The 24599-nt window shown below is 41.4% G+C and overlaps 1 protein-coding gene across 9 annotated transcripts in view; it reads left to right on the forward strand.

Moving 5' to 3' along the window:
• The window catches only part of add1 (adducin 1 (alpha)), a 232615-nt gene that overhangs the window by 11634 nt on the left and 196382 nt on the right, over nucleotides 1-24599 (forward strand). For 2 of the 9 annotated variants that reach the window (XR_013932429.1, XM_080418585.1), the window contains exons 2-15: nucleotides 809-1017; nucleotides 2471-2633; nucleotides 3106-3257; nucleotides 3503-3583; nucleotides 4237-4386; nucleotides 4918-5061; nucleotides 6019-6117; nucleotides 6402-6575; nucleotides 6890-7147; nucleotides 11167-11262; nucleotides 11753-11845; nucleotides 16723-16879; nucleotides 18066-18497; nucleotides 19805-19906. Coding sequence is in view for 8 of the 9 variants with exons in the window: in XM_080418585.1 (XP_080274711.1) it covers nucleotides 823-1017; nucleotides 2471-2633; nucleotides 3106-3257; nucleotides 3503-3583; nucleotides 4237-4386; nucleotides 4918-5061; nucleotides 6019-6117; nucleotides 6402-6575; nucleotides 6890-7147; nucleotides 11167-11262; nucleotides 11753-11845; nucleotides 16723-16879; nucleotides 18066-18497; nucleotides 19805-19906 (2296 nt within the window). In the remaining variant the exon portion in view is untranslated. Of the gene's footprint in view, nucleotides 1-808; nucleotides 1018-2470; nucleotides 2634-3105; nucleotides 3258-3502; nucleotides 3584-4236; nucleotides 4387-4917; nucleotides 5062-6018; nucleotides 6118-6401; nucleotides 6576-6889; nucleotides 7148-11166; nucleotides 11263-11752; nucleotides 11846-16722; nucleotides 16880-18065; nucleotides 18498-19804; nucleotides 19907-21249; nucleotides 21288-21950; nucleotides 21967-23830; nucleotides 23885-24599 lie in introns of all 9 variants that reach the window. The other 7 variants (XM_080418586.1, XM_080418587.1, XM_080418589.1 and 4 more) reach the window with 7 other exon arrangements.

Raw genomic sequence — 24599 nt, forward strand, 5'->3', positions numbered from 1 at the left:
CGAGCTACAGGAAACACTGAGGAAATCAATGCAAAGCACTCTGCTGGGGAAGGACAGCAGCCAGTCACATGATGAGATGGGAAGCAGAGGAGAGGGCTGGTCTGTGTGATTAACTGTCAGGGCAGCCAGCACATGGCGATGCCTAATTTCCTGTTTTTGCATCCATTTACATTTATATGAAATCTTATCTCCTCGTTACCGGCAGATCAGAGTCACTCCCTTCGCTGATTGTTGATTTTTCATTGGTGTGTGTGTGTGTGTGTGTGTGTGTGTGTGTGTCTGTGTGAACATGCAAACTACAGACAGTGAAACTATGTGATGTCGATTCCCAAGACCGGAGCATGCTTATTAACAAACAATATTATGTTAATAATCACGTTGATATATTGCTAATTAGTAATTACTGATCCACTACAAGATGGATTTAGCGCAGACGGTAACTCAACGCGACGTTGTTTGCATCGTGCTGTGGTAGGCTACTTCATTTTCTTTTTATTCAAGGTTTCTTTATTTTATATTTTCACATACAGGTCAATAACAAAAAGCATACAAAAACAGTGTATTTTCGTATTCTTTTTGAAAATGTTCAATAATTTTGAATTGAATTTCGAAAAGGTTTGAGAACTGCTGATTTTAGAAGGCATTTGTAGAATCGGCCTCAGGTTTTAATGGGTTAAATACCATACCATATATGTCTCATTTCTTTCATGGATGCTTCCTGAATGCCGTTGCCAATCGTGTGTCTATGTACAGATTACATTGCGTATTATGAACCGCCCCATCTGTGTGTACTCTTAATTCTGCGTAGGAGGCCAACCCACGATGAACGGTGAGTCAGGTGCCGAGGTGGTGACGGTGCCCCCTCCTACCACGGCCCCCCACAAGGAGCGCTACTTCGACAGGGTGGACGAGAGCAGCCCGGAGTACCAGAGGGAGAGGAACATGGCCCCTGACCTGCGGCAGGACTTCAACATGATGGAGCAGAGGAAGAGAGTGTCCATGATACTGCAGAGCCCGGTTAGTGGGAGAGAGAAAACACACACACACACACACAAAACAGCATTATTTTGTTGTTGTCGGGCAGAAACCTCTTATCTCCATATTTGAACTTAAAAAAAAAAAAATCCTGTAAATTAATGCCCTTCATCGCACAAGAGTGTCGCACAAAAGTAGTGAAAATAGTAGATCTTACAAGCTCACAACGAGCTCACGTTGTGAGCTTGTAGATCGGCTATTTTCACTATTTTAAAATGATTTTATTTTAGTTAATAATTTCCTTTTAACAGGTCGTTCATGAAAGTCCTTGCGGTCTTGTTTCCAATGAGAACCTGTGAGCAATTGGGGTTAAGAGTCTTGCTCAGGGACAAATTTCATATCATCGGCACATATGCTGGGATAGCCTGGAATCGAACCTGGGGCAACCAGGGCCAGCTGGTTCCCTAGGCGGGCTCACTAACCACTCAGCTATGGCCGCCCCAGTTATTATAATTGTTTATCAATTTTTTCTCCCCCATTTAGTCGTTTTGCCAATTAATTCCTCCCCGCACACATTTCTGTGTTGTCACTGCTGTTGTATCCTACTGTCTCACCTGCCAGTGAGGAGCCCCCACCGGTAGGACGTGGAGCCTTTGTCCTATGCTCCGTGCCGACAGGTGTCAGCCCAGCCCGTAGCCCAATTATCACCCTCTCCGCACGGCTTCCCTCCCCCGAACACGGGCCAATTGTGTTCGTATAGATGCTCCACAAAGCGCCTATTTAAAACGTTTTGTTTTTTAAATAATAATAATAAAAAAGGAGCGGTTTCGGACGTACAAGGTTTCCACCCGAGGTCAACGCGTTGGCCGTGTGTACCGCGAATCCGCTGTTGATGAATTCCACTGTTGTGAGCAGGGCTTGATAACGTTTTTCACATCACCGTGGCAACCGTTTCTGCCGTGTGAATGGATTCTTTGAGCCTAAATGGCATCTAACTTTCCCAGTAGCACATGATGCAACAACAGTTCATACTAAGTTTATCACTAGTCAGTCTGTCTGTCGACAATGAATGCACAGTGTACGTAATAACCTCTTTGTATGTATGAAAGACACTGATGAGTTCAAGAGTCAACATCTATTGGATCACGCTGTGTTTATCAGAGTAAAGCCTGATTTATACCCTGTCGTACGATGGTGTCGCTCGTCGGAAATAGCCGATCTACAAGCTCACAACACGTCGGGGATGCAGCGCATTCTGAGCTTGTAGAACGGCAATCTTTGGCGAGCGACACTGTTGTACGAAGGAGTATGAATTAAGCATGAGAATACATTTTTTATGACAGGATACAGTACTTAGTGGTCTTGATGAGTCTCATCCTGTCCTAAAACTGCCACTATGCATTTTGTGTGTGTGTGTGTGTGTGTGTGTGTGTGTGTGTGTTTGTGTGTGCCTCCTGTGTCATTGTGTTTGTGTCACTGTGGCCTGTGCTCCCAGGCATTCTGTGATGAGCTGGAGACAATGATCCAGGACCAGCTGAAGAAAGGCAAGACGCCCACCAGCCTGCTGGCCCTGCAGCAGATCGCTGACTTCATGACCACCAGCATCCCGTCCATGTACCCTGCTGCACCGCAGGGGGGAATGGCCGCGCTCAATATGAGTAAGTACACACAGTTTATGTCCGTGTTCAACATGACATGAGTAAGTGATGGGGCGGCCGTAGATCATCGGGCCTCTACCCACTCAGGCCGTCTGGGGAATCACAAGGTCGCCAGTTCGACCCTCGGCTCACCCAGTTTACGTGTTGAGCTGTCCCTGAGCAAGACTCTTAACCCCTAACAGCCCCTTTCCCTGTCGGTGAGGTATTTGTTGGGATAGGTTATGACCTGATGACATCCTTTTTGTTGCATCGGAAAGTCCTAGAATTGTGTTAGGCTTTAGTCTGTAAAAATGTCAACCCTTTCCTCTTTTCCTCGTGTTGTAAGTGATTTGAAAGTGCTCTGAGATTGCCGATTTGAAAGGCATCCATCTAAATGCAGTCGCTTGACCATATCGGCAAGGACAGGTTATACTGTTGTTATTTTTTAATGAACAACAACAACATTTTGTAATTATTCCTCCCCACCCCCTAGGTTTGGGCATGGTGACCCCAGTGAATGATCTGCGTGGCTCGGACTCAATCTCCTATGACAAGGGCGAGAAGCTGCTGCGATGCAAGCTGGCTGCTTTCTACCGCCTCACAGACTTGTTTGGCTGGTCCCAGCTCATCTACAACCACCTCACAGTAAGACATGTTATCACGAACATACATCTACAAGTTACAGCCACCTCACAGTAAGCCATGTTATCACGAACATACATCTACAACCACCCAGTAAGTCATGTTGTACAGTCAACAGCTAACAGAATAAGATTCCTGATATTACTGTGGGTTATCTTTTCACAGTGCTTTATAGGTAGTATTAGCGGTGAAAGCCTATTACTCAGACTGTGTAGATCCTTTTGCCAATGTTCTCCTTTGTCCTGTAGGTGAGGGTGAACTCAGACGAGGAGCGCTTTCTGATTGTTCCTTTCGGGCTCCTATACAGTGAAGTGACTGCCTCTAGTCTGGTGAGTATCTTTACGTACCTAATTCCATCATGGGCCTTTTTCCATTCTCTTTTCTCTGTTCTTGTCTCTTTATTTTACCTCTTTTTCCTTCTGGTGGCTACATCAATATTATATTGATGTTAATTGTTTTCTAAAAGTTCTAATAAGGGTCTAATGTAGTGTTTAAAGGCCTTTTTATATGCCCTGTCTTTAGTGTCTTAGAATCAGTCCAATCGTTGTCGGACGTCAACCCCTCTCTTCGTTTGTCTCCGTCACTATTTTTGCATGTGCATGTTCAATGTGTTCGGCCATATCTACATTTTCATAGGAAATCTCATCTTTATTATTCTTTTAAAACCTTTATTATTCCCTTTTAAAGCCTTTGTTTAGGAATTCAGCATACCCTACTACATTATGTTACTTTTACATTTAATGCATCGTTCAATGTAAATTTGTGTTGTTTTGTGTCTTCGGGGGTACAAGACATAGGTTTTATTGTTTGTTTTTGCACACACTATACATAATCTCACATCAGAACAATGGGATTTAGGTTGAACATCGACAGAGTTTCCCTTTAAGAATATACCTGTTTGCAACATAACGCGAAGATTCCAGGCTAACCTAAATGGGCATTAATCTGACTTAAATAACATATGTTGTTGTCCCTCCTCCAGGTGAAGATCAACATTCAAGGTGAGATAGTGGACCGGGGCAGCACCAACCTGGGGGTCAACCAGGCTGGCTTCACCCTCCATTCTGCCATCTATGCTGCCCGGCCTGACATCAAGTGCATTGTACATATACACACACCGGCCGGTGCCGCGGTGAGCAACAGCTTATAACAAAGTATATCGTCGCTCTTGGATAGAAACCTTGTGTGTCCATAACTGTTACTTTTCCCTTTATGGAAAAAATTACCTATTATTTACTCACAAGCTCCAAGTAATACTTTTCACTGATTAAATATTTATAAAAACTATAGGTTACTTCCCATATGTGAACAGTGAGAGAGCAATGTAATAAAACCATAGACGTAACCGCGTTCACTTTTCGCAAAACATTTCAAAACAGCGAAAATAGCAGACCTACAAGCTCACAACACATCGTATCGCAGCACACTGTGAGCTTGCAGATTGGCTATTTTTGCTGCTTTGGCACGACACTCTTGTGCTTCATCGCACAAGAGTGTCGTGCATTCAATTGCGGAAAAACGGTTGAAAGAAAATGCGTAATATGGAGATACAAGGTTTCTGCCCGACAGCTACGATATAATGCGAAACAACAACCATACAAACACAGTTGGTTGTGTCAGGAAAATGCTACATTTTAGTCACACTGTGATGTTTCTGTTTTAGGTGTCTGCCATGAAGTGTGGTCTGTTGCCCATCTCACCAGAGGCTCTGTCCCTGGGTGAGGTGGCATACCATGACTATCATGGCATTCTAGTGGACGAGGAGGAGACTGTCCTCATACAGCGGAACCTTGGCCCCAGCAGCAAGGTACATTCAATTGTGTATTTTATAAGTAGCTGTTAGAATACGCACATCACTTGTTGCAGTGCTGGCTTGATCATCCTTCGACTGGAGTCGAGATCGTAGATGCCACGTCTTTCCACTTGGGTTCTGTCGACCATTGCTGCTCCCAGTTCTTGGAACGCAAGTCCTGTGGAGATGGTGTCAGGAAATGTGTGAGGACTGGTTGCTGTGGTGCTGGTTTAAGATGGGATCATGAAAAAGACTAGAACTCGCACACTCACCTGCTCTGATATTGGAGTATGTGAGTGTGCAGGTTCTGTTCTTTTTTTTAATTTCATATCATAAGTAGCACAATATCAATAATAGAAGTCACCGCTGACATAGAACATTTTCATATCTGACACAAATGTCCACATGGACTCGAGGACGAACTGATTACAATTTGGTGGTCAAAGGTCATACATAACTACCTACATTTAGCCAAAAATGCACTTGTCACCTTCCTAAGTCTTCACTACACATTCTTACTAGTTTTAAATATGTTTGTAGGTTATTTCTTCTGAACACAGTGATAGTGAATGAATGAATGAACCTAGATTTTCATATCTTGTCCTTAAGACCCCAGAATTATAAGAAAAACACAATAAAACATTACATTAATTTCTACGGAAAACTGCATGATAAAACACAGTTTTAACACAAGAGACAAAAATTGAATTGTATGTCATGTATGTTATCTTTGTTTGATTTGCTAAGCTTTCTCTAAATAGTCCAACATTTTAAATAACTTGTGTTAAATAAGCTATTTAAGTCTGTCTTCATGACTTAACAATATTAAATTAAATGATATGAAGGACAATCGAACACAAACTGGAACTCATTCTCAATTTCATTGAAGTCACAATAATTACAAATACGCTCTTCCTCTATAGTACTACTATAGATTTCGTACATAAGGACAATGTTTCTTGTATCACCCAGGTTCTAATCCTGAGGAACCATGGCTTAGTAACTGTAGGAGAGACTGTGGAGGAGGCCTTCTATTACATCCATAACCTGGTTACTGCCTGTGAGATCCAGGTAGGAGACACACACACACACACACACACACACACACACACACACACAGCTCGTTATGACTCATAGTTACCATCAATATGGTTTGATGTGCATTATCATGTGCTTTTATCAAAACATAGGCACCATATATACTTCTGTATGTCTTTGACCCATGTGTATGTATTTCATATTTGGTGTCTTTGTGTGCCTACATAATGTCCTCATGTCCACCTATGCTCCTCTCTTGTCGTGTGTGTGTTTGTCTGTCTGTCTGTACCACCCATCCCATCCAAATGACTTTCTAGGTGCGAACCTTAGCCAGTGCAGGGGGGCCAGATAACTTGGTGATGCTGGACCCAGCCAAGTACAAGTCACGCCCGCGGGTCCCTGAGCCAGCTGCTGACGGGACTCCTGGACAGCCCAAGTGGCAGATTGGGGAGCAGGAGTTTGAGGCTCTCATGAGAATGTTGGACAACCTGGTAGGAACATTCACGTTTGTACATTCAGCCTACGGACAGATTTTAGAATTCTTTGAATGAACTTTTATTATTATTTGTGTTCTTTCTCTGTCGTACTTCTAGTGATGCCTGCCGTGTTTCAGAAACCGTCTTTCTGCCCAACAGCGACGATACAGCTTGCGTTGGTAGAAGTGCTTTTTAGAGCCCAGCCAATCTATCAGTTTGGCTGACAGACTTTTATATGCAGCCCATGTGTTCTGATTTTTAACCGGTGATCTAGGACTCTGTTCGTGTGGTCATGCAGCTTATAACCTTGTTTCTCTGTCACCTCTCAGGGCTACAGGACAGGCTACCCGTACCGCTGCCCGGCCCTGCGAGACAAAAGCAAAAAGTACAGTGACGTGGAGATTGCTCCCTCCGCCCACGGCAGCTACTCCTACGGGGAGGACAGTGACTCAGGGGCTCGCACCCCGCTGAAACACAGCTTCCAGCGTGGCACGCGTGACAAGAGCAGCTGGCTCAATGCCAGTGGTCGGCCTGACGAGCCTTACGAGGACGGGCCCGACGGCGCCAGCCCCAAGTCGAAGCCTAAGGTGTGGACGAACTTAACACACGATCACGTCAAACCCTTGCTGCAGTCTCTCTCGTCCGGTGTCTGCGTGCCAAGCTGTATAACCAACTGCTTGGTCTGTGCCTACCTTATTGTTCATAGTATAGTCCTTTACGGCTACCTACCGTGGTTTTTGGAAATGGGTGGCTGGTGGCTGGCATCCTGAGGCTACGGGTGCATTGCGTAGTACGCGTAGATCGTTTTATCTATTCCTGATATTTTACAAATTAAGAAAGATCTTTCTGTAAATGTTCCTCTGTCTCCCTCGTATTAGCCTGTTACTGGAATTTTCCCTCTATACTGACTACTAACCTACCTACCATATCTAGCTTCAACACTTGTTTCTGAGATAGTTCCCCGTCTTTTCACTTGTGGTCTCCTAAAGCTTCCGGATGCCAGGCCAGCTGCCCGCTGCATGCCATGTCGCATGATTAGTAGTGAAATGCTCTGTTGGTGTTCTTCCCAGAGGAACGAATGGCAGGAGTGTGGCATGAGTCCTTAAGTGTTGTGGCAGGTGTTTGTGGCTAACTACACTACTGCTTTACAGATTACACACACACACACACACACACTTGTTTTATATCTGTTGTCTGTGCATCTTTAATTTTAATTTTGAATAACTTTAATTTAATTAACTTTGTTCTTTTTATAAAGAAAATATTTATGTTACAGCATCTATGCCAGGAAAGTATATCAAGGTTCTAGGATATAGTATCCTAGATTAAAATTGGCTACTAAGCGAGCCGGCGGGCGGACCTCGGCCCTATGACTCAGACATAACCATAAACAAACCCTATACGCCCATATATAGGCAGGACCAAGGCCACGTCACTATGACTCAGACATGACCATAAACAAACCTGATACGCATAATATGCATCGGCATGATATGGAGATCCGGCTGTCCAGAGCCACCTAATCCAACCGCTATGCCCATTTATGGTCGTGTGCATACTGTATATGAGACCGACCGACTTCAAACATCGGCAAGGACTCGAAGGAGTGTGATGCCTGCCGTCCAGAATTGCCGATCCAACCGATATATCCATATATGGTCATGCCAATATATAGGCATATACTGATGACATCAGGGATCTCCATATACAGTATGGCCATAAAAGGTGCATAAAATACCTCCATATATGGGCATAAAAGGGACACAGGTAGACCGACAGATACAGATATCTCCCTACACTGACTCAGACATATCGGTCGGAACGGCGGTGTGAGGGCGCGGCCCGAACCTCTAGTATGATAAATCTAAGTGGAGTGAAATAAATGAAGCAAAATGTATATCTATAGTATATCTTAATGTTCAGCTATTTGCACATTTTATATCTATAAAGTCTTCTGGGATTTTGCCCATGCATATGAGAAAGGTGGCTTTTTAGTAAAGATGCAATGCTTTTAGCTATAGCTTACCTAAATATATTAGACGTTTTTTCACAAAGATGCTTTATTTTTGTACACAAGGACAATTATAGAAGCGCTATGAAATTACCTCCGCAACAGAATCATGCAGCCCGCTTTTTGACTCTTTCCTTCCAAATACCTGCAACTATTATTAGTTGTACGTTTGAATTGCCCCATATTTTAGTTACTCCTGTTTTATTTCTGTTTGAATCTGAAAATGATTTCAAACCCCCCCCCCCCAACCCCCTCCAGAGGGTGTACGCCTGCATGAATGATTTGCATAAATCAAGGGAAAAAAAGAACGAAAAATGAAAATTTGATCTGACTTTTGAATCAATTATCTCCTGTTGGGAAAGTAGGAAATGTTGTGTTGTGAGACTCTTTCTCAGTGAGTATATCGTGCATACATGTTCATCCCATCCTCGACCAACCAACCCTCCTCCATCCAGCCCCTTGGTTTGGCACTTAACGGCTTAGCTTCAAACAGGACCAAGAATGTACCCATAAGCTTAATGCTTCTTACTGCGTGTTACATGCACTATAACAAAAAAAAATACCCTAAAATTGCATGAGCGCAAAATATTTTGTTAATATTATATTCACACGCTGCTCATTCAGTTACATTTGTATAAGACAATGGGTGCAGCATTTATTTTTTATTTTTTTGTCAAGCTGAGCATTACCGGGTTAATATTTATCTTTTGCCCTTGTAGTTTTTGTCAAACTAAACTTGGCCATTTAGTGGGTTTGGGTTAGATATTCTTTTGTCATGATGTGATCAGATTAAGAAGAACATGCCATTTTAACTAGACAGGGAAAGTTTCATCATCGGTCTGGAAAGAAACACTGTTGTCCTCGCTTTGGGGTGTTGCACCAATGGGATTTTAGTCCCATAGAACATTGGTTCTCAAAGTGGGGTCTGGGCACCCCCAGGCCCAGGGGTCCTTGGATGGGTACTAGGGGGTCCCCAGCGAAATTTGTTAATATAGTGTCACAATCATTTTAACTACTTTAACCAGTTTGGCTATTCAAAAATAGCAGATATACAAGCTCATAGCACGGCACAGAGTGCCGTGCTATGAGCTTGTAGATCTGCTATTTTTGAAAAAATCTTAAACTTGGGCAAATCATTGAATATATATATATATATATATATATATATATATATATATATATATATATATATATATATATATATATATATATATATATATATATACATATTTTTTAAAGCGAACAGTTGTAACTCAAATCTTTGCTTCTGGGTGTCCCTGGAACGCAATATTTTGTGATGGGGGTCCGCGGCCAAACACATATCATTTTGGGCGTCCTTGACATGAAAAAGTTTGAGAACCACTGCCATAGAGGACAAGTGTCTTGGGATGTGTTTCTTATTATTATCCCCGTCATCCTTTTTGTTAATTGTTGTGTATTAAGCCTGGGAAATGACTTTGGTGATGCCAGCTCACCCCTCACTGCCACTCTCGCTTCGTAAGCAAGCCCACATCGTCTCACCCCACGTTCCTCCTCGCTTCCCCTCCCCTCTCCTCTCTCCCCACGCATCCCTCACCCCTCCTGTCCCCCTGCCTTAACATTTTTAGGTTAACAACATTACGTGATCTCTTTGAGTTGATTCTCAGTGTTCTCTACTATTCCTGTTTTTTTTAGTTGTAATAGTATATCAATGATGATGGAAATGTTAATGGTTTTACTTGTATGTCAGGTTCGCTGTTCTCCACAGTACTAGTGATACTTAGCCTGATATAGTCACTGTCGGGCAGAAATCTTGTATCTCCACAATACATCGTTTCGCTTTTTCATAAATAAATGCCTTATTTTGTACTCTTATGACTCGTAGCAAGATTTTTTATATAAACAGATTTTTTTAAAGCTGTCACCTGTAATGACATGTCCAAAACAGGGTTAGGGTTTAACCAATGAAAAGTATTAACAAAGAGCTTGTGACTAAATAATAACTATATCCATTGGAACACATGTTCTTTTTTTTACATTTCCTGAAAACAAAAAAGACATACAAGGTTTCCGCCTGACAGTGACCATGTGGGCCAGTTTTGGTATTGAATCACACAAATGTGACAATGAGCAAATCACATGTTTAATGCATGCGTCCTAGCCACCCTTCACACATCTGTACATGCACAGGGGGGGTTCTCATAGGGTTCAGAAAACATGTATTTGATACCTGCATTACTCCAGGACAGTCAATGCCATGTAGTATCAACCTTTCTGTAGGGTCACTGAAGCATTCAAAGACGTAAGCAATCAAGTAGAAAGGCTTCATTTTCCAATAGATATCTTCATACACAGCTATGGCCCTTCCCCCATCTTTGTAACAGGAAGCGCATCATCATTGGTTCACTGCATCATTTGGGTCCAAACTGCCATTGAATCCTTTTTACAGCCATCCAAATTTCTCCATTTCAGTTTGACAAGCATGATTCTTCTTGTATTTGTAACGCCTGCATTGTTTGTCTCATGTGTTTTTGTTCTTGGGCTTCCATGTTGTTTTGTCCATTAGGTGTCTTCTTTTTTTGTGGTTGTTTTTAACGCTTGTTGTGGTGTTTACAGTGGACTAAGGAGGATGGGCTTCGCCAGGCCGCCGTAGCCAATCAGTTCATCCCGATGAATACCAACCCAAAAGATGTCCTGGAAATGAGAAATAAGGTAGGGCAGCTTTCTGATATTTGAAATCTTTCATTGTTTATTATAGGAGTTTACCTGAAATACCCTTCTAGTAAATCGTGATGGTTAATGTCTGTCACTTTATTTCTGAAGATTTCCCTGTTCTGTCTGTTCTCTCTCTTGAGGATAAAAACTGTAAATGGTGCATTTATATAGCACCTTTCTCCAATGTGCTTTACCGTCTGCATTACATTCACCCACACATTACCGTGCAAGGCACCAACGTGCTGATCAGGAGCAGTTAGCGGTTCAGTCTCTTGCTCAAGGACACATTACATTACATTACAGTCATTTAGCAGACGATTTTATCCAAAGCGACTTACAATAAGTACACAACAGCCGCGAGGAGCTGGGGACGAGCCAACGTGCATGCTTAGCAGCTGCAAATGCACAAGGAGGCAGGTTAAGAGGCGTTTACATTTGTCTGTGTGTGCCATCCCTCACAACACCCATTGTCATTGTCTGCCTGCAGATCCGAGAGCAGAACCTTCAGGACATAAAGACAGCGGGACCCCAGTCTCAGTTGCTGTGTGCTGGCTCCGTTGTGGAACGTGCCTATACCCAGGTCAGCCTTTATAAACATGTACCCATCTGCCACAGGACTAGCTGCTTCCCAGCCGCAATTAACTATACCTCGGGGTGAACATGTATTCTATTTTAATGCTTAAATATTTTGTATAGTTATGGGTCACTTTGTATTGGTTTGTCAATAGCTAATAACATATTTGTAAAGGTATTCTAAGTAAGCAAGCGCACGCTTAAAAATGACTCCTCATATATTCAGCCCAGGTCAAGCATCCGCTGTAACCACTTGAACCCTAGCGTCCCTTTTCTGAGGCAAACTTTGGCGACATCTGCCCAGCGTTACTATACATAATACCTATACATTTGTCGTGTTTACGACTTCTTTGTGGTAAACTGATCTTAGATTAGCATCTAATAGGATAACTTCACTGCTGGCAAATGAGAGCCAAAATGTCCTCCGTATTACACCCCAGACCGTGGGGTGATGTATGTAACTATGGCTAGGGATGGGTATTGGCTAGAACCTCACGATACGATATGTATCACGATACTTAGGTCACGATTATATCACGATATATCGCGATATCGCGATATATTGCGATACGATACATAATGCAATATATTGTGATACGATATATATTGCGATATATACATATATCAAAACTACATATTGTGTATATATATATATATGTTACAGGTAAATTGGCATTCCAGGTAAATTGGAAAAGAAGCGCTTGTTTTCACCGCCCCCCAGGCAATTCTGTAGAATCAACGCTAGAGGGCAATGCAAGCCAGGCATGAGTCCCACAAAAAAAAGTAGTCTGCGGTAATGTCCCAAAAGTAATGTCCCAAGCGGGAGTCAAACCCAGACTCCCAGTGATAGTGGATGGGGAGTCCAATGATTATCGAAGTGCGCCACTGAGGCCGGTATGTATGTATATCCATGTTGTCGTCGTCGTCCTCGCATCGCAGCCCCGACTCGAGCCTAAAAACAAGCGCTCCACTTCCAATCTCCCTGGAATGCCAATTTACCTGTGACATATACACTACATATTGAGTAGCTGCAGATCAGTGATAGGTTCTTTGAATGTTTTTTCATAAAGCCTGTATCTGCAAAAGCAAAAAAAAAAAAAATCCGATACGACGGCCTGGAGTATCGATACAGTATCGCGAAATAAAATATTGCAATATATCACGAAATCGATAATATTGCCCATCCCTAACTATGGCATTATTCTTTGACTGCAGAGAGTGTCACTGTGGCAGGTGAGTAGTACAGTATGTGGGAGAGGTGACTTCATGCTGCAGGTTGCGTCCACTGTCCTTCCTTGATTTTGCAGTTTTGTTTTTAAAGTGCATTCATGTCTTCTCTTTTCTGTCAATGAGAGACGAGAAACAAGTGTTATTTGTTTTCATTTTGGTCTTGTACAACTTGCAAATAAATCCCATTTACACGGTGTAAAAAGAGGTGTAAATTACACCTCTCCCAAGTCTTTTCTCTGTGTGCACCTGAACAAGACGTGGTCTAATAATGTGGCTTCCATGTGGATCTCCGACGTCTTGTGGCCAGTCTATGACTTCAGCCATCTATGACGTATGACTCCATATTTTGGCAAGGTTTCAACCCCGATTTGACCGCCATTAAGTTCAATATTTCAAATGTGTGGCGTTACTTCCTTGGCCTACTGACCATGTGCAGACACATCTTTTTGGTGCTGACCGGTCCAGCTTAACCTTAACCCGGACAAACGCACATACCCTCTTATAGATGGCTCGCCTCCTACAGAGCCACGACATAACAAATCCATATCTACATGGTAAAAATTGATCCACATTTGGCCTTCATCACATTATTTTCAGTCACACAAGTGCAAGTGTGTTACAGACTTGGGATTTGGGGAATTTGGCTTTTTGAGTTCCAGTTTTGCATGATGTGCTGTTACTTTTCTGAGGTATTCAGATTGAGATTGCTGCTTGGACATGCATCTCTGAATCCATCTGAATGAGAGTAGACATCAGCAATTTGGATATTTGCTTTTCATTTGCATCTTGCATCAATATGACTGAAATGTGCTTATTAGAACATGTCTTAACACCTGATTGTCATGAACCGTAGGGAGGCATTGGTGACTTGGTAGTACGTTGAGGAGTTGTACATACAGAGAGACAACTAGTGCCCCCTTGTGTGTGCAGTATGTCAACTCATTAGCTTGAGCGTTTGTTTGATCGCTGCCATTCCATCTCCAGCCCTTGACCTTTTTTTCAAGACCACCTGTATTTGTTTTTGCACGTGTTTATGGGTGTGTTAGCAAGCTCTCAAGTGTGTGTGTGTGTGTGTGAAAGCGAGAGAGGAGGGAGAATATTGAGCGCATGCATATAAATATGAACACCTAATAGAGAAGTAATTTGAATATTGTGGCTGTCAGGTGGAAACCTTGTATGTCCAAAACTGTTGCTTTTCAGGACATGGAAAAAAAGCCTGTGTTCCAGTGGATCCAATGTGATTATTTAGTCCCAAAGCTCTCTAATATAATTTTCATTGGTTAAATGTTTATTATAAAACCCACAGACAGACTTAACCTCTTTCACTTTCAAAAAGTTTAAAGCAGCAAACCTAGCCAAATCTACAACCTCACAACGTGGCGTTTGTGAGCCTCTAGCTCGGTTATTTTTGCTACTTTTGCGTGGCACTCTCTTGTATGAGGACGTAGAGCGTTAATTTTTTACGAAAAAACATATTGAAATATGGAGATACAAGGTTTCAGCGACCGATATGTTAGTGTTTAAGAGCTGGGTTTACCATTGCAGGATGCCCCTCTGTCTGACTCTACGGACACTATTGATGGCCTTGATGTGTCCGAGGGTTCCTATAGCCCCGCTAAGTCTTTTAGAAAGGTATTTATTTACTACTACCGTCACCATGACCCTTCTATTGCATCCCTGCCGGGGGGGGCGGGGGGCGGTGCTTTAAGCCACTGTTTCTCAACCAGTGGTCCACGGACCACTAGCGGTCCATGGAATAATAATTGCAGGTGGTCCATGGGAAAATGTTTCATCAAAGATATTGTAAAATCTTTTTGTGTTTCATTCACAAAAATGTGTTTAAATACTATTTAACTCTTAAACTGCCAGGGTTTTTCAAAAATAGTACTCAAAAACTGCCAGCAGTTTACATGGTAAAACATAGGAAAAATGTTATTTATTTCTCCGTTTATTTTTTAACATTGAAGTGAATGGAGCAGCAACTTTTTGGAAAATGTTATCTCCTGGTTCTTTGTGAAGAACGGAAAAACGGAAAACCCCCCCAAAAATAAGAATACTTTTAGAAATGTTTTTATTTTGTATTTGATTAAAAAAAAAAAAAAACTTTTATAAACGTTTTTGGCAGGCAGAGAGTTAATAAGTCAGTCAAATAAAATAAACTTTTTAACTAATAGGCATCATAGTAAGAGGAGAAATATATCTTGACTATTTATTTAAGGCTTGATATAATTTGTTGCACACTGTGTCGCAGAACGAACAAAGCAGATCTACAAGCTATTTTCTGTGAGCGACACCGGTGTAGAATCTAGTTTTAATTGTTAAATATCAGTTTAAAAAAATATATAAAATAGAAATGACACTTATGTCCTCTTATATTAAATATTGTTGTTGTGGGGTTGGGTGGTCCGTGAGGATAGTTCAAAGGTTGAGAAGCACTGCTTTTAAGCACTGAATACTTGCGCACGTGCCGTGAAATATTCAGTGCTTAAACCACCGCTTCTGGTGGTGATTCTGTATTCATAAGAACCGTTCATTCATAGAGCCGTTCCCAGTTCTGACCCAGTGGCAGCACAAGTGGCCATTTTGCACTTACGTCATACTCCGATGGGAAACCGACCCCACCCTGCCCCAGCAGAAATGATCATATTCACATGGCGACCATTTTGCTCTTGCCTCATATTCGTGTGGGGGAACCGCCCGACCCCCCACACCCCTAAGTATCATGTAATGAGCAAAATGGCGCCATGTGAATATGGTCAGTGGCACTGTATGGTGTCTTTGAATGGCGTTGCTAAAGCTCACTGCTTGGCCTCCTCAGTCAGGCTGAACTGTGTGTTCAATGTTCAATGTAATCTGATTGATGTGATACGTCTTTATGCATACAGGCCCTGAGAGCTTGAGATAAGTTGAATTTTAAGTGCATTTGATTAGGATGGAAGTATTATGCCGAGCATTTCTTTCAGCTAGGAGCCTTCTGATAACTGTAGGTATTTTGCTCTTATTGGCTGGTCTGACTGCATTTTCACCCTTATTCCAGAAACCTACGCATGTAATTTAAAGTGGCATATTTGACACCCAGTGACTTTTGTGCTCTGTGACTATACTTATATGGACTGCTTCAAAGATACATGTTAGTTTGAAGAATTACATTTATTGATGACAGTTGGAGTTTCCATGCCCCAACTTATTTGTAATTGTCACAGTGCCCGACGTAGCTGTAAATCCTGTAATGTAATCCCATTGATTTCAACCACTTCTATTTTGGTCAAAAATAGCGAAAATAGTGGTTGTGAGCTTGTAGACCAGCTATTTTCACTATTTTTGAGAAAATAGGCTAAAGTGGTTAATATCACGAGAAACAGTTTTTACCCAATATATTGTCCAGATGTGGCATATAACATCTTTCTGAATATCCTGTGTGTAATTCGGGCTATAGAATAGTCTATGCCGAATTTGTTGATAATGTTTTCATGTACGATTAAACAGCCTTTAATCTGATAATCCTACGTTTGGCAACTGTAGAATGCTCAACAGTTTGTTTTTAGTTCTTTTAAAAAAAAAAAAATCTGTCTTTGTATGAACATATTCCATGTTTAAGATTTCTTCATCTGGCTCATGCCGTCCCCTTTTGTCCTTCCTCTGTGTCTTCTGAAGGGGGAGCTGGTGACAGCCTCCAAGGCCATCATCGAGAAGGAATACCAGCTCGGGGTGATTGTCAGCAAGAAGGGTCCCAACCCGTTCACTAAGGTCAACGACCAGGAGATGGAGGATTATTACAAAGAGGTGGAGCAGAAACAGAAAGGAAATGAAGGTAAATGAGCCTATTTAGTCTCACTCGTAGCAAAAGTAGAATGCTGTTCTATGGTTGTTGCTTTTGAACCCATGATGTTTAGAATCAGAACAGGACATTAACTGTTTTGACTACAGGTCACAGTGGCTGGTTGTCCGGATATTTTAGCTGTATTACCTTAAACTAGGATTTTAAATTAGAATAGGACATACAGTCGAGCTGAAGTGAAACATTTATTTAACATTTTTAGAGCATATCCACTGTATTTTGGACACCTATTTAACAGTATGTGCCAATTTTCAAACTCTCCTCCCAAAAATCCATACTTGACTACTTCCTGCAATACCAAATATGAATACCAACCCCGCCCCATCACTGTGATTGGCTGAGACAGGCACAGCTCCTGCCCACCGTTGTCTTCTGCTTGCTTACATTGTTTCACTAGGAAGTTACAGAAGTTAGACCCTCACAAAATAACCATTTCAGCTTGTCTGTAAAGTCAACTTGGCTTACCTATGAGACAAACTAAACAGCTCCAGCTACAAAATTCAACAGCATTATTGGTTACAATTTGTTTTCCTCCCTACAATGTGCAATGACTAGCCTAAGACAAAGAAATCGGAGCACATGAAAGAGGCCTAGCAACGATTCCCCCCTTTTAATTAATTATTATTCAATTTCAGTTCCGGGGCATTTGTCACAATGCTGCAGAGACAAGTTCATTCACTGTCATGGAATGTTATCAGTTAGTCTTTGCCTATTTATTTTGTCTTCACTCTTTGCCTAAGGTTACAGTAAATGTTAAAGCTACATCCCGGGACCGAATTCATTAAACATTATTGTATCTGTATTGTATAGCTAGTGTGTCTGCAGTGGTTGAGGTGACTTTTAGAGAGGGAGACGATGGACACATATCATTAGTCTTAGCTTTCATAATGTTTGTTGTCTTTATGTTTTTGTTTTGTTTTTTCCATATTTTTTTTTTCATTTCAAGCAAGAGTTAGCTATGTCTGTAGGAATGAAAGAATGTGCATAGTATACTAGTTATTAGGGTTATTATTATTAGTAGTAGTTAGTTAGTAGGTCTAGTGGTAGTAGTTCTTGTTAAGTAATAGCTAGTAATTTAACTCAGTTGCATGCCCTCAGAATCATAAGGCAGGGCTGCCAAAGTTTGTTGCCACTATGCAAACACAAAATCCCCCCTCAGTGCAGAGACATAAAGCTGATCAGAAGGAGGATTCAATCACTAGCGGCAACATGCCCATTGCCGAGCCTGAGGAGCCAACCAGTAGAAAAGCATCTATTTCCACCGATAGTGGAAACACCTCTATCTCCAATGCCTCTGGAAACGCCCCCGTCTCCACCCATACACCTCAACTGCAGCAAGACGGTTCGAATTCAGAGAAGCCTCCCTTGCCAGTCGCCCCTTCCATTACCCCAGCCTCTGCAGAGGTCTCCTCCTCCTGCCGTGAAGGTAGGGTTGACGAAGCTCAAGAGAACATAGAGACTCCCGGGAGTCCTGATGACGAAGGTCCGAAAACCCCAGAGTCCCCCCAGAAGGAGTTCCACTGCGCTGTACTCGAAGCTCTTACCAGAAAGCAGTCAGTGGGAGAGGAAGCTGAGGCCTGCCAGGCTTCAGGTACTCCATATGAAGCGTTAATCATGTTCAGCTTTGGTCCTCCGCTTCCCTCCTCCCTGTCCTCCCGGCCCTGGACCCGAACTACCTCCTGCTGTACTGGGAGTCTGGGGATCCCTGCCTGCTGTATCCTCTCCTTTCTCTTGGGGTTTGGAGTTTGCTGACCTTTTTTGATTTACCACCTGCAGCGCAAACACCCTTCCCAACCAAGCAGTTGAATCTCCAAAGTTTTTTGCTTGATTTGCTTCCCCATCCCCTCACTGGTGTCCTCCTCAAAAAGTGTTAAAGGGAGAATATATATAATATATATTATATATATTTATAATATATAAATATTCTTCTCCAGTTTGATTGGATGAGAAGTTGAGGAGAGAGGATAGGGAGAGGTAAAGCAACTACATTTTGAGATTGAAATCCATCCCTTTTTTTCTCCTGGATACTCCCTTCACTTAAATATGAAACCTGTTTCTTTTAATAATGGAGCCTTAATTGTGTCTAATCGCAGTCATACGATTGCAGAATGTTATGGGTGGTTTTGAACAAGTGGTGTCACATTTTTCCTGCTAATCTGTCACGGACATGTATTCATTGTCATCCTCTTTGACATGCTAGAGGAGGGGTGGAAATGCTTGTCGGTGTAGTTACTAATCAACTATTTTCTCTACTTGTCCAAATCAAGCCTTGACTTCTCGGCTTGCAAGATTACTGACACAAAAACTGATCTGAAAAACTTGATTCTTGGGTTTTCTTTGGGTGTGTTTTGAGATGTTTTGAAAGGTGGACTTACTCCTGGGCTTTACTTTTGTGTGTGCAAAGTTTGTCGCGACCAATTAAGGCTTGCTCCTCCATTTTGTTGAGTGTGTTATCCATTTCTTTTTTACCTGTGTTGAATTGATTTTCGCAATTTGTTGGGAACAAATGAGTGGCAATATCATTTTCAACTATTTCCTGATTGAATATTAATGACTTTATATGAATAGAGATTTCTGAAGGTGTCTGGTTTTAATACCAGAATTTCTGGAGGTATCTGGTTTTAATCCCTCAAACATACCACTGTCAACCCACTTTTCAAAGTCTTTCGAAAACATACGCTCTACAAGCTCACATGAGACGTGCTGTGAGCTTGTAGCTCAGCTGGTTTTCGAATATCCGAAGTATAAAATTGGGCTTAAGTGGTTAAAAAGCCCATTTGGGTAGCGATTTCTTATGTTATTTTTTTATTTAGTTATTTTGGGTAGGCGGTTTCTTATGTTATTTTGTTATTTTGGGTAGGTGGTTTTCTTATTGTTTGTTCTTGTTGACCTCCTCAGAGCCAGAGCAGCAAGTGGAGCCTGAAGAGGAGGTTAAAGGTCAAAGCCCCACCCGCACACCTCCGAGTACCCCCGTGAGAGCGGAAGAAGAGGAAGAAGAAGGTAGGTTGGCCTGAGGACAAATGTAGCCTGGCATGGCCTGGCCTTGGCCCTTCCTGATTCAACATTGATTTCACAGGTCCTCTGGCATGGGAGTTTGGGGCTTTTGAACTCTTACCTGCCCCGTCCATCTGCTTGTTGGTCTGGTGGTCTGCTGTTTGTGGTGGTCTGGTCTTTAACAAAACTACTCCAGGTGCTGTTAAGTAATAACAGGCCAAGAGGATTTATTTGTATCATGGGAGATGGAAAAGCAGCTTTTACGTTCTTAATTAAGCATCACAAGTGATAGAGAAATGTTTAAACATAGTTACCGGAAGGACATTTTGGTCACTTGATTTTTTTTTTTTTACATAGTGTATACAGTATAGATTTTTTTATAGATTTTTTTTTTCTTCACAAAAACACCAGACACAGCGGACCAAAAAAAAAACACAAAAAAGGGAAAAAATAAAACAACAAATCCTCCGATTCCGCAATTCGTCAACACCATCAAGTAGTTTGTTCTGTATAATACATCATAACCAACCATACAAACCATGACACAATACTACATACGTATAGCGCAAAGGGGTACAGACCCCCTGTAGACACGATCACCTGGATATCTTTACAAGGTATAGTGATCACTCCAATTTTAGCTTCCCCTCTTGGTCTTTATTACTATTGGATTACACCGACCGTATATTATTAATATATCATTCATGATGATACGACTGTCCCTGAAAGCCTATGCTTGGAGAATAGCTTGATATGGCCTATACATGAATAATAATAATCGTTGATGTCTGGCAGAAACCTAGTATCTCCATATTTCAACTTTAAAAAATTAATAATGTCCTACTTCATCACACAAGAGTGCCGCACAAAAGGTTGCACAAACGTAATGAAAATGGCAGATCTACAAGCTCACAATGCGACACGTTGTGAGCTTGTAGATCGGCTTTTCACTATTTAAAAAAGTTTTTTTTGGACATACAAGGTGTCCACCCGACAGCAACGTGATGTATTATCTGTGCTATGGAAATGTTTGGCACTTAACCTTGTATAAGTCATTCAAGCTATGGTCAGTATCAACCAGGTGTAATCTAATAACAGAAAGATTTGTCTCTGTGTGTACGGTTTCTTCTCTACCACTTCACTTCCATTCTCCATCTTTTATGGAGGGGATTTCTTAAGAATGGTTTCAATCCATTCTTTATTTCTCCTTTGGTGGTTTGGACTCTTATTTCACGTTTGATTTAATTTTTTATTAATTTTAACACGGTGGCTGTGGTGGTTTGACCTGCATAGACATTTGTTTCTACTTGTGCTTTTTTTTCCTTCTTTGTGCCTGCGTTTACAATCAGGAGATGGAATTACAAAAGAGTACCTGTTGCCATAGTAAGTATGTACTGTTCCACTCTCCTCCTCACCCTCTCACCTCCATGTTTTCTGTTGGACCATTAACCCCTTCCCTTGCATGGCTGCTCAGTGCTCTTCACTAACCCCCGCGGCTCGGTGGGGGGGGGTCTCTCCCCCCCCCCCTCCCCCAGTCTCTGACTGACTTCTCAATCTGTTTTCCTGGTGTTGATGGGGGTTATTTCAGATCTCCTCCTTTCCCGGATTTATTCTAGGGGCGTACGATGGCGTCGCACGTCTAAAAATATCCGATGTACAAGCTCACAACGTGTCTCAGAGCTGGTAGATCGGGCCATTTTCGGCTTAATCAGTCTTCATTTGACAAATTCAGAAAAAGGAGATATATTTTCCAAATTACGCGACTTGTTTTTATCGACTAAGAAGGGTATAACTTGGGGATAACTTTGAACTTGAATCCAGCCTAAATCACTTGGTGATTAATGGTGTGTTCCAAGGAAGGGCAGGAGTGGAGTAATCTGAAACAAATCTCACAACACAACCTGTTGTGTAACCTCGCTTTTCTTCCTGGCGTTGACCCACTGTCAAGTTAAACCTACGTGTTTTGCACATAACACACATATTACCGGTCTATATGAAAACGCACAGCTCTGTCTCAAAATGTGAAAATATGTTGATGTTTCTTTTTCAGACGAGGCCTTTACCAGGTACATCAATGCTTTTACTGGCGTGTGGCTTAAGAACCAAACTTGCTTTTTTGGCTTTGCTGAGAAAATGCTGTTGGTTTAGCTTTTTAATGGTTACGGCAGCCCGGAGCTTGGCTGTGTGATGTGTCGCTTGGATTTTGTCTGTGTGACATACCTTTTATTTCTGAGGCACATACATTGTTGGGTGATTAAAATAAACAATGCTTTCGTAAGTATTTTAACCACTTATACCCTTTATATTTAGTAAACTAATACTTAGTTGACCGGGGTCGGCTCTGTAGTTGTTTCGCTTTTTTCCCCCCACCCTACCCCATATCTCTTTGGCAAAAATAGCCGATCTACAAGCTCACAACGTGTTGCGTTGCGAGGCTTTGTGAGCTTTTAGAGATGCTATTTTTGAAGAATGTTAACCCCGGAATAGAGACTAGGCTTCAAGTGGTTAACAAGGTGTTTTACTACATGACCGAGCATGACAGGGCAGTTTTGGCAATACTTTGTCTGCAACATGTATGCAAGGCAAACAATTAACTGAGCGAGTTGTTTTGCAACTGACTTTGCAGTGCCGCGTGATTGTATATGAGGTGGTGGTTTGGATGCTTTTCACTAGATCTTTTGGGTGTGTCGAGTTGTATTTTAACTTAATGAGCAGATCTTTTGCATCAGTTGAGTTGTGTTTTAACTTGTTGGCTGTGGTGCGAAGAAGGCAACATTTGTATCTAAAATATCACATCAATTCCAGATTCACATTGAATTCATTAGAGTAGACCAGTGTATATCAACCTTTTTTGTGCCAAGGCACACCTGGCATAGACAAAAAATCCCAGGGCACACCTAGATATACGGTATATATATATATATATACGGTATATCTATATACACACACTAATTTCACGAAACGATACGATACGATATTGGGCACACAACTTCGATACGATTTCGATACGATACGCACTTTTTTATCATGAAAATGTGTGACTTTTTTTTCAAAATGATATTTTTTCAAACCTTCTTCAAACGGCGCGGCACACCTCAGCAGTAGCCCCTGCCCAAAATTGGGACGTTTGCCAGGGTTGATATACACTGCATTAGACAACCATATTAAATTAAACATGACCACATTTGAACTGAAATTACTCATAGGTTTAAAAAAATATTTGTATTGCATCATTAATAAAGCTAAATTGATCATATAAATATATAAAAATATATAAAAAGAATATATACAAAAATATATAAAAAGTAATATATATTACTTTGCATTTATTCATATTATCCACTGTTATGCCATGGCCACAAACTAACCACATTTCTAATTGGTGGGAAGGTGCATTAATTCCAGATAACCGTTTAAAGTGTGTAATAACTGTATTAATGGTTATTTTAGCTAACATAGGTTTAGTTGCAACAAAAATCGAGTAAAGTAGAAGTTGTGTCTATTTATAGCTATAAATGAATAAATGGTACCAAGTATTCTACGTAGGGAGCATATTGCCTCAAAGAAGAAAAATGCTTAATATTTTAACCTTTGCACATGGCCATGGTATAAGCGGAGGTTGTGCATTATTTTTGGGCAACCAACGACCATAATACTTGTTTTCTTTACATAGTAGAAAATGTATTTTCTTTATTAATATCACATCCGAAAATGTAACTTTAGATGCTAGCACATCTAATTGCATTCATGGAATTAAAATTAACATTACTTGCAGGATGAAATGCATTCTGTTCTGAAAGCTGCATGATCCATCTAGTAATCTATGCATCTGCATAACATTTATACATTAGTGTATCTACTCACAGAAAATGGATTGAATAGCCTCTAAACTCAAATTTTACTTTTAATTTGTTTTGTGTTTGTACACAGGGTGCAAATGAACAAGAGAACAGTACTCATTAAGTTTGCCCTGCATAAGTGAAGGTAAAATAAACCAATGCTGTGCACCAGCTGATGACGTGATGTTTCAAGTCATAAAGAGGGACATTAATGCTGACGAGAGACAAAGGAAACCAATGTAGCTTATTTTTCTTTGGAGACTTGTTGGTGTGGATATTTAAGTTTTTTTCTATGTAGTGTTCTTGTGAAGTATGTTGTCTTGTTCCTTTGGATGTTGGTGCTGAGAATGTGGAAGGCCCACACTTGTTTGAAGATTGCATATTAAAGAATACTACATGTATTTACACATGAACATGCATTAAGAGCAGTGGTTCTCAAACTGGGGTCCAGGGACCCTCAGGGTTTCTTGTGGCGGGTTCCGATTGGACCCTTAGAGGCCTGGAAGAGTTATGAGGGTCCTTGAAATTAAAACTTTTGAGAACCAATATATTATGGCTAGTGTGCGTTACTACGGAGTCGGCTGCCACAGGTGGATTAATATGCTTCAGCTAAAAAGATGGCCGATGTTTTGATTTAAACATTGAAGTAAAGTAGTGGAGAGAAGTCAGTAAGTAAGGGGAGAAGTAGCTGGTTCTTATGAAATCATAGTGTTGTTTAGTAGCTTCATTGGCATTAAAGACTCTAGTAGCTTCATTGGCATTAAAGATATTATAGTTAACCGTCTGGCGTCTGGCATTTTGTTTTAAAATGCAAAATACTATCGCTTTTCTGCACCGGTGCCAATACGCGACTCCAAAGG

The sequence above is a fragment of the Gymnoscopelus braueri genome, assembly GCF_963280865.1.
Source record: "Gymnoscopelus braueri genome assembly, chromosome: 22".
Lineage (NCBI taxonomy): Eukaryota > Metazoa > Chordata > Actinopteri > Myctophiformes > Myctophidae > Gymnoscopelus > Gymnoscopelus braueri.